This window comes from Thermobia domestica, chromosome 2 (genome assembly GCF_964235325.1).
Source record: "Thermobia domestica chromosome 2, izTheDome1.hap1.1, whole genome shotgun sequence".
NCBI lineage: Eukaryota > Metazoa > Arthropoda > Insecta > Zygentoma > Lepismatidae > Thermobia > Thermobia domestica.
The window spans coordinates 358,296,041-358,311,386 of record NC_137455.1 but is presented as its reverse complement, the minus strand read 5'-3'; the positions used below and the strand labels follow the sequence as shown (position 1 = coordinate 358,311,386).

At 37.6% G+C, this 15,346-nt stretch overlaps 1 protein-coding gene across 6 annotated transcripts in view; it reads left to right on the top strand.

The window, feature by feature from the left end:
• The first annotated feature begins 8,923 nt into the window (after positions 1 to 8,923).
• Positions 8,924 to 15,346, top strand: part of LOC145679884 (protein lifeguard 1-like) — a 73,139-nt gene continuing 66,716 nt past the window's right edge. For 3 of the 6 annotated variants that reach the window (XR_014130599.1, XM_081750396.1, XM_081750400.1), the window contains exon 1: positions 8,926 to 9,007. Coding sequence is in view for 2 of the 6 variants with exons in the window: in XM_081750396.1 (XP_081606522.1) it covers positions 9,005 to 9,007 (3 nt within the window). In the remaining 4 variants the exon portion in view is untranslated. Of the gene's footprint in view, positions 9,060 to 10,245; positions 10,409 to 15,346 lie in introns of all 6 variants that reach the window. The other 3 variants (XM_081750399.1, XM_081750398.1, XM_081750397.1) reach the window with 3 other exon arrangements.

Genomic DNA, 15,346 nt, shown 5'->3' with positions numbered 1-15,346 from the left:
TTATTATTATTATTATTAATATTATTATTATTATTATTATTATTATTATTACTATACGAAAGATAGGCGGTTTGTATCTGAAAACTAAAAACTAGTGACTGTCTATCTGCGTAGTCGACAAGTCTTTAGGAGGCAAGGACATCGGTCATGAGGTTCTGGGTTTGAGTTCCGGAGGAGCAAGCCAAAAATTGATAAAAGTTATAGGGCGTCGGTCAAACATGTTCAAAACTGCTTGGTCCGGGTTTAGGGTTGTCATCGGCTCAAGCGGTCGGCTCACAGCTTATTCACTATCAAGCCAAACAGAAAAGTGAGCCAACAGCTCACCCAAGCGAGCCGGCTCAGTTCAGCTGAGTCGAACCGAGTCGATGGGCTGCTTTTAATGGAGCTGGCTCGAGCCGATGGCTCACATGAGTCGAGTTGGTGGCTGATCCGAATGGAACCGGCTCGAGCCATCGGTTCAATTGTGCCGAGTCGCTGGCTCGTCCCAACCAAGCCGGCTCAATTGAACCGAGCCGATGGCTTTCCATCCCAACCGAGCCGGCTTGAGCTGTTCGCTCAGTTGAACCAGCCGAGCCTATTGACATCACTGCACGGATTGGGCTTCTTCTGGGGCTCAAAAAGTCGACCGTGCAGGTCTAAGCCAAGACGGTAAGAACTACAGTATATACTTATATTGGTGCTCACGAAATTTGAAGCTGTCTCGTTATAAAAATCTATTGTTGTCTCGTTTTCGAGACGAGATGACATATACTAAACGTACCCCCACCAGATGTACCTCTGTCGTGAGAAATATTAAAAGTATTCGACATTACTGCTTACATTTCTCATGGCTTTCGCTTTCCAGTCTAAACAGGCCATAATTTAAAAACGAGTTAAAAAGAGCTGAATGTGCGAGCCATTTATCAAACTCGAGCTCAAAACAGTGACTCGGCTTGGAACTCGACTCGAGAAAATTACCTTTGACTCGACTCGAATTCAACTCGAGTCGAGTTTAAGCTCGACTCGCGCCTATCCCTACTTGCAAAGTGTAGTCTATTGCAGAAAAGGGGGACCATTTCGAACGTTTGTTCGTTTGTTCAGTAAACAATGAAGATGTGTGAGGCAAAGAGACAACCCCAAAACAAACACCCGAATGGTAGGATGCAAGAGGCTCAACTAAAACAAACACCTCGATGATGAGACTCAAGGCGACTTACCTGAAACAAGCATCTCCTTAGTGAGAGGCAAGGGGACTCACATTGAATCAGCAAACCAAAGGCAACAAACTAATAGATACTACGTCCACGTAGTCCAATTGAAGTAAATTTCACCTACATCGGTAACAGAAATTACACCAAAAATTTGGGCAAAGTAATGAATTATGTTCTGGAGAATCAAGTGTTTTGCTTAAAACATTACAGTTTCTCATTAAAGATTTTAGAATAACAACCTTTCAGAATAACTGAGATAGCGTTACGGTAGTCAACTATGGTGTCATTTGATAGCATTTACAAAGATATCAAAACTATCTACTTTAATTTTCTTAATCTGATGCGTATTTCTTGGATATTTTTCAATTGTTCGTAACAAATTTTCGTCTATTACAGCGCCACCTATCACGAAACGAAAAAAATGTTCAATACAAAAGTTACGTATTTGTTCCCAGAGAATCCAAACCTTTATTAAAAAATGCAGGTTCTCGTATAATATTTCAAAGTTGATCCCCTCCCGCCCCCGGGAGGTTGGGCAGGGGTCGAGTGTGGTATCATTGGATGTCCCCCTTCGAGACGAACAACTTTTATTACAACTTTTTCAAAATCCGATTTGTAGTTTTCCAGATATTCAAAAAATGTTTTAAATGCCTCATTTTTCAAATGTTTGTGAGCCATTTTGATTTTTGTCGATTACAGCGCCATCTATCACGCAACGAAAAAAATGTTCAATACAAAAGTTACGTATTTTTTCACGGAGAATCAGAATATGGAATAAAAAATGGGAGTTCCTATTTAAGATTTCAAAGTTGCCCCCCTCCCGCCCCCGGGGGTGTTGGCAGGGGGTCGAGTGTGGTATCATTGGATGTCCCCCTTTGAGACGAACAACTTTTATTACAACTTTTTCAAAATCCGATTTGTAGTTTTCCAGATATTCAAAAAAACTGTTTTAAATGCCTCATTTTTCAAATGTTTGTGAGCCATTTTGATTTTTGTCGATTACAGCGCCATCTATCACGCAACGAAAAAAATGTTCAATACAAAAGTTACGTATTTTTTCACGGAGAATCAGAATATGGAATAAAAATGGGAGTTCCTATTTAAGATTTCAAAGTTGCTCCCCCTCCCGCCCCCGGGGGTGGGGGCAGGGGGTCGAGTGTGGTATCATTGGATGTCCCCCTTTGAGACGAACAACTTTTATTACAACTTTTTTAAAATCCGATTTGTAGTTTTCCAGATATTCAAAAAAACAGTTTTAAATGCCTCATTTTTCAAATGTTTGTGAGCCATTTTGATTTTTGTCGATTACAGCGCCATCTATCACGCAACGAAAAAAATGTTCAATACAAAAGTTACGTATTTTTTCACGGAGAATCAAAATATGGAATAAAAAGTGGGGGTTCCTATTTAAGATTTCAAAGTTGCCCCCCTCCCGCCCCCGGGGGGTGGGGGCAGGGGGTCGAGTGTGGTATCATTGGATGTCCCCCTTCGAGACGAACAACTTTTATTACAACTTTTTCAAAATCCGATTTGTAGTTTTCCAGATATTCAAAAAAACTGTTTTAAATGCCTCATTTTTCAAATGTTTGTGAGCCATTTTGATTTTTGTCGATTACAGCGCCATCTATCACGCAACGAAAAAAATGTTCAATACAAAAGTTACGTATTTTTTCACGGAGAATCAGAATATGGAATAAAAAATGGGGGTTCCTATTTAAGATTTCAAAGTTGCCCCCCTCCCGCCCCCGGGGGGTGGGGGCAGGGGGTCGAGTGTGGTATCATTGGATGTCCCCCTTCGAGACGAACAACTTTTATTACAACTTTTTCAAAATCCGATTTGTAGTTTTCCAGATATTCAAAAAAACAGTTTTAAATGCCTCATTTTTCAAATGTTTGTGAGCCATTTTGATTTTTGTCGATTACAGCGCCATCTATCACGCAACGATAAAAATGTTCAATACAAAAGTTACGTATTTTTTCACGGAAAATCAGAATATGGAATAAAAAATGGGGGTTCCTATTTAAGATTTCAAAGTTGCCCCCCCTCCCGCCCCCGGGGGGTGGGGGCAGGGGGTCGAGTGTGGTATCATTGGATGTCCCCCTTCGAGACGAACAACTTTTATTACAACTTTTTCAAAATCCGATTTGTAGTTTTCCAGATATTCAAAAAAACAGTTTTAAATGCCTCATTTTTCAAATGTTTGTGAGCCATTTTGATTTTTGTCGATTACAGCGCCATCTATCACGCAACGATAAAAATGTTCAATACAAAAGTTACGTATTTTTTCACGGAAAATCAGAATATGGAATAAAAAATGGGGGTTCCTATTTAAGATTTCAAAGTTGCCCTCCCTCCCGCCCCCGGGGGTGGGGGCAGGGGGTCGAGTGTGGTATCATTGGATGTCCTCCTTCGAGACGAACAACTTTTATTACAACTTTTTTAAAATCCGATTTGTAGTTTTCCAGATATTCAAAAAAACAGTTTTAATGCGTCATTTTTCAAATGTTTGTGAGCCATTTTGATTTTTGTCGATTACAGCGCCATCTATCACGCAACGAAAAAAATGTTCAATACAAAAGTTACGTATTTTTTCACGGAGAATCAGAATATGGAATAAAAAATGGGGGTTCCTATTTAAGATTTCAAAGTTGCCTCCCCTCCCGCCCCCGGGGGTGGGGGCAGAGGGTCGAGTGTGGTATCATTGGATGTCCCCCTTCGAGACGAACAACTTTTATTACAACTTTTTCAAAATCCGATTTGTAGTTTTCCAGATATTCAAAAAAACAGTTTTAAATGCCTCACCCGGTATCTATCTATCTATCTATCTATCTATCTATCTATCTATCTATCTATCTATCTATATATATATATATATATTATACTCATTTCCCTTTATAACGTTTCCAGATCTGCAAAATGTTCTGGTGAAAATGCTCACTCTGTTCATTGCTTGTAGCAGCTAACTTTTCAGAGAAATACAGTAGGTCAAATGGAAATGTAAACAGTGAATGAATTTTAAAATACTGTATCTCACCCTTGTGCCTCGCAATTCTTCAAGAAGGTTTTGTAACAGTATTTCATAGTTTTCTTTTCTTATAAATAAATCTATCGATGTCGAAATCTAGTTTCTTGACCACACTAGGCAGAGAAGTTTGGAATATCAAGATATGAACGTAAGAAAAATTTAAAGTGCTTTCGTCCATAAAGACGGCCGCAGTGGCAAAAAATTTGATTGATCAGAATAAGCCATAACAATGTGTTTCAAGTTTGAAAATTTCATTTCATTTATAAAACTAATAAAGGGTTGAAAAACAAAAACACATTAACCGACACCGGGAGGAGGTAGATATCTATTTGAGGGTATGCTTATCATGGCCGCCATCTTGTATTTCGTCCAACTTTTTTTTTAAATAGGAAGGGGTCATGTAATATATCAAATTGGGCTAGAATTTTACGAGAAATACAATGGTGAAGTCTATGTTTCCATAAATGTATATTTGTAAGACATAATGAAATGCACATTGATATGAATTCGTTGGTTCAAAAATTTCTTAACAGCTGTATCTTTTTGAAAAGAATTCAAGTCAGGGAAACCTATTGTACGCCAGTGAGAAGATCGTAGGTAGCTACTTATGAAAGATATAATCAGCTTGAAATAGTTATAGACTGCAGACAAAATGAAATTGTGATGAGACGATCACAAACCTTAAGGAAGTGATAACAGATGGATGACATTTTCGATTTGATTATTTGAGTTAGAAGACACACCTTCATAAGCAGTCATCTATTCAGTACGCACTACTATACATTCCGTTATCCTGACTTGAATAAGAAAAAATACATCCACGGGATTTTTCGCAGGAGAGGGCAAAGTTTGTCCTCTGGTTTTTGTATTTTAATAAAGTTATAATAAATAAAAGAATATGCAAGGAAGTCGCACTGATGCTGATTTATTTGATACCATTTCGGTATTCATGGTAGTATCACATGACATAATCAGTAACAAGTCCAGGAACTTTTACTTACAGGGGGTTGTTGAAAATAAAAGAGGGTATGCATCCAGAATAATGATATACATTTTTCTACAAAGTCAAAGAAAACAATATTTTTACGCTCAGTAGTGAGTGTAAGGAAATTCGGGAGAGTGTTAGTGGTGTGCAGAATACTCTCTGGACATAATATATATTTTTAAACAGAAATCGTAAGCGTAAAAAATAAACTACTGTAGCATTAAATTCAGAAAATATTTACTGATGTCCGGAAACTTAATACCAACTATTCGTTTACTTGTTAGGGAGAGGCCATATCCTTCCTTGTGGAGTCCATGGATGTACCTGTATTGCAATATGTTGTTGTGTGTACTTGACAACTAGAGTACCAGAGCCATCTTAACGGTACCTTGTCCATGGGGCCGTACCCTATGGACATGGAGCCGTACACTGGCTATGGTAGGGGCCCCGCAAGCAGAATTGCATGATTAATTAGGCCTATACATGTATTAGGAGCAAAATTTAGTCATTGGGACTACAACACATTTGTTTGCTCTGGGGCCTAATATGCTGTTGAAATGGCATTGGAGAGTAGATTAGACGGGAAACTGGACAGTAAAGTATACGGCACTAACGCGGGGCCCCCTTAGGCGTGGGGCGGGCAAGTGGTCCAATCGACTTAAGTCAGGCCCTGACTTTCAATTACTTCTTGCATCAACCACAAATTGGGGACAGATAGAGAAGAGAGGAGGACAAGATACTGTTCTTCGCTTTCCACATACAAAGAAAAAAGATAACACTATGGTAAATGTAACACTTATTATTGTGTATCAAAATATATTACTATTCAATTACGTTCACTAATTAACGAGCTATATTCAATTAACACCGGGAAATTCACGTTTTTGACTTCTTCAAGTCTCGATGAACAGTAACAGTGGCAATATTTATAATAAGCGACCATATTACCAGCGAAGTTAAACGAATTAAGATCTCACTAGTGACTAGCGCGTGACCCTTAGGTAGACTACACACAATATCGGGCTTTGATTCCCTATATTGTGTGTAGTCTACCTAAGGGTCACGCGCTAGTCACTAGTGAGATCTTAATTCGTTTAACTTCGCTGATAATATGGTCGCACAATATAGGTGTAGTCTACCTATATTGTGCGGAATTTAAACAAACACAACAGTAAAACCATAAATCATATTAGTGTGCAAGATTTCAGGTTAACAAAAACTCAAAACTCGTTACACCACATAGGAACAATACTATATAATAAACTACCAAAATCTCTCAAATAAATACCAAATTAGCAGTTTAAGATTCATTTTAAATCATTGTAACATAATCACCATTTTGTGGCATAGAGGAGTAGTTTAATCAGACTTTTTTTTATAAGACAAAAATTAAAATTTACTTTCTGTGTCGAGCAAATAGCGTGTTTCGTGACAAAGATATGAACTCAAGAGTTCCTAAGACGGATAATTAATTGAATACCTAAATTATTCCACTTGTACTTACTTGAAGTTCCTATTGCATTCAGTAAGTCAGATTTACTAATTTGGGAGGGTCAATGTTGCTTCTTCATCAAGGTGTTCATTATGGGCGAAAGGGAGGATGAGCAAATTAATTCCGAGTGTACTAAGCATAAATTATTTATCAGACTGTAGGAATAGCCATAGCTAAAGATTACTAATTTTAAAATATCCACTTGCTGCTCTTCGTCCACAAGTCTGGAAACAAATACAAGATTCCTGTTTCCGCGCTTACATTATATATACAACAGACTGCTCGGATCATTTCAGTTAGGATAATCAACGCTAAATTTTTATACAATCTTTCGTGTTGCTTCTCGTAATGACAATCTTCAATTCGTTGTCGCCACCAGCAGAACTACACTCGTAAACCATCCTTATCATCCAAGCATAATTCTCTACGACAAAACGTTCGGAACCAACGCTTCATGGTGTACTTGCTTATAGTATACGCTGTCTTACTTCTATCATACTCTTCATTAATGTTTCGAGCTGTTTAGAAGTATATATGACTGCATTTAAATTTGTTGAAGTTGATTTTGCTAAAATCGTATTTTGACATTTCATCCTCTTAGGCCTGAAAAGAGACGAAATCACATATGTATTTCTTATATTTCTTATCGTGTATATATATTCATTAAGTGCAGAACATAAACTTTTGGGTTATGTGTACAGAGAGAGGTTTGTAGTATTTCTGGGATTACGTAATCTAGCACAACCTTCCCGTTGAGGGGGGAGGGAAGAAAGAAATTCCATGCATCTTATTCCTTCCCTGATTATGAACGTGTTCATTTTGTTTATGTAACTCGAGTTACACGTAACAAGGTATACATAGGAGATATGTATTATGGTTACAACCGTCTGTCAAAGTGAAAGCAACAGAAATCCTGCAAGCTCTCCTCGCTAATATACTGGCTAACGCGCGCGCCTTTGGTGCACATGATCCCAGATTCGATTCCCTGTGGGACAACATTGAAAATCAAACGCATTACGATGCTTCATTCTATCTTTCATAAATCCGTATTTCATATAGCTTTAATGCTGAAAAGAAGCGCTAAACTTTAAGGAACTAGTCGTAATCTTGCGTTTATTTTGCTATAACTCACTGGGCATTGAAATACCCTTTAGTTGTGCAATCCATCAGAGAAACACATCCTTGGAAGCTTACAGAAAAAAATGTCTTTCATTCCGCTCAAAACATGCTGGAATGTGGCCACTACTGAGTTTCACGGACCGCCAGTAGATTTTAGTCACCAGCCGCCACTGGATATCATTAATAATAATAATAATAATAATAATAATAATAATAATAATAATAATAATAATAATAATAATAATAATAATAATAATAAATAATGGTTCTATAAGGTTAAGTTCCAAAGTTGATGTCCGTTTCTAGCAAATTTAAAAAAAAAATACCAGCAAGAAATAGATAGTTTGTTCGTTTAAATGCTAGATAATATGCAAGGAGAGCGCAAGTTGTGTTAATTTTTTTAATAAGCGGTTATAAACATGAAACTATTTGCAAACGGAAGAAACTATTTACCGTTAGGTTACCGCGTGGATGTCCATGGTTGAATTGTGGGAAAGTATCAAGGGTGTGTATTATGAATATGCTTGCAGGTGTACAGAGCGTCCCCAGTTGGTATTCTTAAGCAATTAACAAAATGGGTCCAAACTCCCCTAACTTTAAGCTACCCGACCCTACCCTCCAATCTTATCCCTACCTTACTTTATTATACCTTTGGCGTGAGAGACCCGGATTTGATTCCCCCCGGGAGCATATGTGGTTCGGATTTCACGTTAATCAGTAGGACCACGTCTATGCTAAACGGGACGTTAAACTCAAAATCAACTCAACTCTATTATATCCTTTTAAAGGATCCTAAAAATTGATTATTTGAAATTTTTGTTGCTGTTATTAAGCTTTTTGACCAAAACCAGGCGGACAACCAATGTCGGAATAAATGCTCTTTTATGTCCTGCATAAGTTAAACGTACAGTTAAAATTTCTCCCAGCTTCTCTGCAATTAAAATTCCTCCCAATTTCTACAAGTATCTTGCCAAGACTTTCTCAAAATCTACAATTTGAAAGACCATCTAACTGTAAGGTACGAAATGATTTAAGTTTTGAATACTGACTCATGTAAATTGAAGAAGAAAACATCTAATTTTAAACAATGATTAATCTGTGAATTTTACTATAAGAAAGTATATTTCCGTGGCTTGTAAAATATTATTAGGATAATCAGTGTAATTAAATCCAAGATTTGTTGACGTTCAAAATGGTTATTGGTTATTTTTGAATATTTTTTCTTAGAATTTATTTTCTTTTTCAAGGTAAAAACTAGATATACAATCTTATTTTAGTGCTATATTAAAGTGAAATACTATATAGGTTTCTCTACTTCAGTGAAAATCAGTTTTTCTTGCAGAAAATTTCGTCTGGGGGATAAAATCAAAATTTAAGGACATTAGAATACCATTTGGATATAGTATACGTAAGACCGTCTGAGTTCCATAAGAAGCTGGACGCTCATACTTTTAGGGATTATTCATTGAGTATCTACGAACTTAGAAAGGTGGTAACAAACCCACTTTCATTTACCTATCCACTGATACGAAAATAAAAAAGAACGTACCTATTTGCCCTTGTACTTTATATGCTATAGCGCAATTACATTATATGCAACAAGGATTTTGGTCTGCATCACGATATAAATTTAAAAATATTTAACATTTTTCGAATCGAAATCAACAAAATTTATTCTAGAAAGTAAAAATAGAATGTTAAGCACATATAATGAAGACAGCGCAGTGATTTAATTTGGTAACATATAAATATATAATATGAAGTATCCTCGCGCACGGAAGACAGGGGGTTCTCATGTATACTATTACCTACCATTTGTTAAAGGATGTGCCATGCAAAAGAGTTACTTGTAATCCCATTTTACATTATATTAACTCTTGCAGTTACTAACTCTGAGGAGCAAAACCCCGTGGACGTATGACTGGAAGAAATACTGGATCAAATTTAATGTCAGTAGGCCAAACGCCTTTGTTTTCTTCTAATACTGATGGTTAATTAGTTCACTATGTCAGTAGGAGTTAAGCGGCAGTTACTTGGTATATTTTTATGTGAAAGAAATTAAAGATTCTTATGTAAATTTGATGTGAGGAATCGATTGGCAAAGGTCCCGAATTCTGGAGGTGAACGCACCAAGATATTTTCTAAGATTAAAGATCAGAAAGCCCTACCATAACATTACGCTTCGGTAGACTATTGTGTGCGCATTTTTCACAGTGGAGTTTGAGCAGCGATGAGCTCGAAATAAATCTCAAAATTTGATTTGGATAATTTCTTTTGTATCCTGAATTTCCTCTGGCACTCAGTGTTAGAGTGCTCACCTGTGGTGCATGGGACCGCAGGTTCAATCCCAGATTTCGCCATGTGAACTTCATGGTAGACAAAAACGTTTTTTTTTTTTTTTACCGAGTTCTTTCGTTTGCTCCTACTTTGCAGATACAAAAGGTAGGACTGTTCTAGGGGTATTGCGAAGAACATTCACCAACATGGATTACGTAGTCACTACATGCCACTATTGCGCATAATTCGCTTCAGAGAAGAGTGAAGCTGTTATGTCTGCGCGGAGATGCGTGCATAGGGAGAAGGCGCGTTGGTGAAGGTGAGTATGTGCATAAATTTAATAATAATAATAATAATAATACTTTATTTCAACATCTCTTAATAGGACTGTTTGATCTCATGCTTAAAAGTGGAGCCACTTTCATTATCTGCGTAATGATATGAACTGGAACGGTCTTTGTAAATTAAAGCCGTTAATTCTCTGTCTCTCTCTCTCTCTCTATGTCTCTTCGCTATAAAGTTTGCTATTTATACATTATTTTCTAATCTTACTCAAAATAAACCAACTCGCTTCTTACTTAGCCCTTAGTCGGTAATATCCCTCTCCCAGGCGGATGTATGAATTTTTTTCTTCACAGTTGGTACGCATATTCGCGGTATGATCTGATATTTCACCTAGGCTTCAGTTGTGAGTTGACTATGCTGTTTGTGCAGGTTGTCGCGTGTCTAGCTCATTGTTGCAAACTTCGAAGTGTATAAAGTTGTTCTACCCCGTCTCACAACCGGATATTACTGGAAAGGAAATACTGTATATTTTGTCCGTCCAAGGGATGGATATTACTTTATACTGACAACTATTAATATTTGGGTATTTCTTTCCTTTCGAAAATCTAAATATTTTAAGATGTCAAGTAGCAAAGATATACCACAAAGGAGTAGGGCTATACTAAAAATGGCTATAGAACAGTTAGAGATGGCTGTAGATAAGAAACTGATTATGATTACGGATCCGATGATTCGTATGTTCCTAAACAAGATCATTTATCCAAAATAGGCCAAAAATACACCCTCCATTCCAAAAGAAACCGAACTTTTGAAAACAAATAGTACCACTAGTGCCATCTGTTGTAATATTTTACCGGTAGATGGCGTAGTCCCTCATTGACAACTGGTATAAATGTCATGACATTTGGATGCACGGCAACAAAGTTATTGCGTTTCAACTGTCAGTGTGTTGTGTACATCGGTCGGAAAATGAGTTTCAAACAACGAGCTGCAATTGAGTTTTGTGTTAAACTGGGTAAAACTTTTAGTGAAACGCACCAAATACTACAAAATGCATATGGTGATGAGTGTCTATCCCGTACGCAAGTTTACGAGTGGTTCAGGCGATTCAAATCGGGTAGAGAGACGCTGGATGAAGACGAAAGATCAGGCCGTCCCAGAACCGGATTATCGGAAGAAAACATCGAAAAAGTGCGTGAATTCATCAAACATAACAAAAAATCGTCGGTGAAAGTTATTGAAATGGAATTAGGCATTCCTCAAACAACCGCATACCGCATTTTGACCGAAGTTTTGGGCCTTAAGAAGGTTAATTCGCGGTTTGTACCACACAAACTCACCGAAGACCAAAAAGTTGATCGAATTGCGCATTGCAAAGACATCGTTAAAAGTGCACGGCAGGATCGAAACTTCTTGAAATCGATTGTAACTGGTGACGAGACGTGGTGTTTTGAATATGAGCCCGAAACAAAGCGGCAAAGTGCTGAATGGAGAGCGCCGGATGAAGGAACACCCAAAAAAAAGTCGCTTGGTGAAGTCAAAAGTTAAGGTGATGCTGATTTGTTTTTACGATTCAAAAGGAATTATCCATAAAGAATTTGTTCAGGCCGGCCAGACAGTCAATGGAGAGTTTTACTTGGGCGTCATGAAGCGTTTGCTGGCAAGAATTCGTCGTATTCGGCCCGAATATCGCGAAATCGGCAGTTGGACTCTTTTGGACGATAATGCACCATCACATAGTTCGCGACTTGTAACTGAATTTTTGGTCAAAAATCACATTATTCGGTTGCGTCATCCGCCCTATTCACCAGATCTCGGTCCGTGCGATTTCTATCTGTTCCCGAAACTGCATTTGGCGATGAAAGGAAAGTGGCACGCATCGATTGATGCCATTGAGAAGGCGACGAACGCCGTCCTAAAGACCATTCCAATAAAGGACATGGAGAAGTCATTTGACAACTTGTTGGAGCGTGCAAATATGTGTATCGATGCAGAAGGGGAATACATTGATTAATAAAAATGATTTGTTCCAAAATGTACATTGCTTTTTTGTTTTTTAAAAACGTTCGGTTTCTTTTGGAATGGAGGGTGTATATTTTAATGATGCCAATAACATATTTGATGAAGATACAGCAATGATCAGAATAATACGAAAGTACAACGGACACTGATAGTGCTTATTGCCAAAAAAAAAAAAAAAAAAAGTATCAGATGGAGTTGCAAGAAGCCAAATTTGGGTATTGAAACAACTTAGAAGAAAAATGTGATAAAAATTAAAGGAACCGCGAATCAGTTACGGAATTTTCCAAATCCAGAGGACATCTAGCATTTATTCTTTACTGATGACATTTTGAATGAAACAGTGAACAGCATTAGTGTAAAACGGAAGTGATGAGAATGAAGTTACGTAACTCCTCCTCAAGTTATAAGAATACTGATAAAACTGAAATTGAAGCGCTTATTAGTTTGACGATTTGTGTTCCATTTTCAAGTCGGGGCGTGAGAGCTTGGTGTCACTTTTATCAACTGACTGCACTGGACTTCATGCTTTTCGTGCAACCATGTCTCTCGAAACGTGAGAAGTTTTACTGGCGGCTCTTAGGTTTGATGATTCATCTACTCGCACGTGAAGCACTTTGTATTGAACTCATGGGTACATCGACAAGTGAAATACGACGTGCCTCATATTCAGGTTATGAATTTTGTTACGTAGAATCAATTCTCTGGGTGTAACTAAACCTTATTGAAAACTGACTTAAACCACTTTGGTTTCAATCGTCTTAGTTGAGCGTGTCTGTCTCTCAGTGGGATGTTCTGTTATAGCTTATTTTTTGGATGTTAACCAACTCAGGATTAACTAAGCTAATTGTTATGTGTGTTGACTTCCGCACCTCGTCGCGGAATCGTTGCTTAAAACAAGTATAGAGAGCGGAGGATTGGCGGAGAGTCTATGTGAAACTTCGAAATTTTAATTGAGAGATTTTTAACTATTTGACATTGATGTCCTCTCCCCTGAAGTCGAGACCTGCGCCATAAGATTCCTCACATTAAATTACCTAGAAATCGTCGATTTGTTTTTTCTTTTCTTCGGAAATAAACTACCCAGAGAAGTCCAGTTTTTCATCAGTAGATTAAACATATTTATTTGCTCATGAAATATGTAGCAGTTTCAGTTTTGGTCACAACTAATGAAACAGCATTTTTGGATATTCACAACATTGTATCAATATTAAGGTAGTATCAAGTTATGGTAGTTTGCTGTATAATTACTGGAAGTCTATAGTTTGGTTTCCTTTAATAATTTCAATTACGACGTATTACACTATGAAAATGATGATTTTTGTATTGCCATTCTGTGACGTTGCACTCTTATAGACAGAAATACTCTTTTTCTTCATTTTCCGCTTTGTACAACTCTATTATTATATGATAAAGTTGTGTATAATGCACACTTTTCATGTATTATATGCACGTAAATTTGTGTGACGTTGTGTGTTTATTTTTTAACATGTTAGTTTTCAACTACTCTATATTCCCTAATATCAAGTTTACGATACTTCTTTGGACTCTATTCTAATTTATGGCAAACATGGTTGAATTTATTCATTTCACAGTTACTTTTAGATGGTAATTCTGTTCAAGTCCTATTTCAGTTTTACAAGTTGTAACAAGTTACGACTTACTATTAAAAAAAATGTTTGCTATTGTTCGAAAGAAATCAACGCCAGGAACTTAGATGGGACTGATATTAGAGCCACTTATTGTCGGTTTACCGAACTAGAATTGTGAATGGCTCCCACCAAATGGGCTTGGTGAAGGATTTACAGTATATGCATGGGTTTCCTTGGGATTCTTTTGTTTGCTTCCACTTTCTTTATTTCATCATTTCCTTCATTATCACATCATTATTGCCGTCTCTCTTAACCGCGGGGCATATTCATAGGACGTTAAATTAAACGTAACTGCTTATTCAAGTTTGGTGACACTTTAACGAAATTTAAGGGGAGTATGCTCGAATTCAAATGTTGCCTATAATAAGGACCACTTATACTATATTAAAATCTGATTTTATCAATAGTAGTTTTCAGTGTACCTACTTATGGATGGAATATGTATAACATATTGCATATATACAAGGTCTGTACTGAAAGTAAATGCCAGTGAATATATTGTGACGCGACTGTACGCCAGAGCGCGGTCTAATCAGTTGAAACTGGTAGTGGAGAACCCAGCTAAGCAGCGCTTCGTCTCTCGATGTGGTCCGAGCATCCGACGAGTGAGGACGTGTTTGTTCGTGAGGGCTGTTTTCTGATCTTGTGCAAGTGAAAATGCACTCATAACGAAGATTTGCGATTAAGTTTTGCGTGAAACTTGGCAGGACCGCTACGGAAACTATTTCTATGATCAAGACTGTTTTCAAAGAACATGCCCTGTGAGATCGGCAAGTGTTTTGGTGGACCAAGGCCTTTTTGGAAGGCCGGGAAGAGGTCGATGACGAGGACCAACGATTAAGTGTTCGTTCAATGGTCGACATATTAAACATTCCGAAAATTCAAGTTCATGAAATTGTTACAAACCATGCTGTCGTGCGGAAGGTGTGCGCAAAAATAGTTCCAAAAATGCTCAGCGGTCTTGCCACATTTAACACAAAACTTCATCTAAATCTTCGTTCTAACGAAAGCTACATTTTCACTGAGACTAGATCAAAAAACCCCTGACGGACAGGCCCGTCCTCAGTCGTCAGATGCTCGGAGCACACTGAGCGACGTAGCGCTTCTTAGCTAGGTTCCCCCACTACCAGTTTCAACCGGTTAGATAGGGTTGCCATATATCCGTATTTTGTACGGATTGTTTGTATTTTTGAATCCGTATCCGTGTCTGTATCGTACAAAGCATGAAAGAGGAAAATGTCCGTATTTGACAGCTTTTGGAGCTGCCCGAAAATTTCTGAGTCTGGAATCGCTAAAATCTC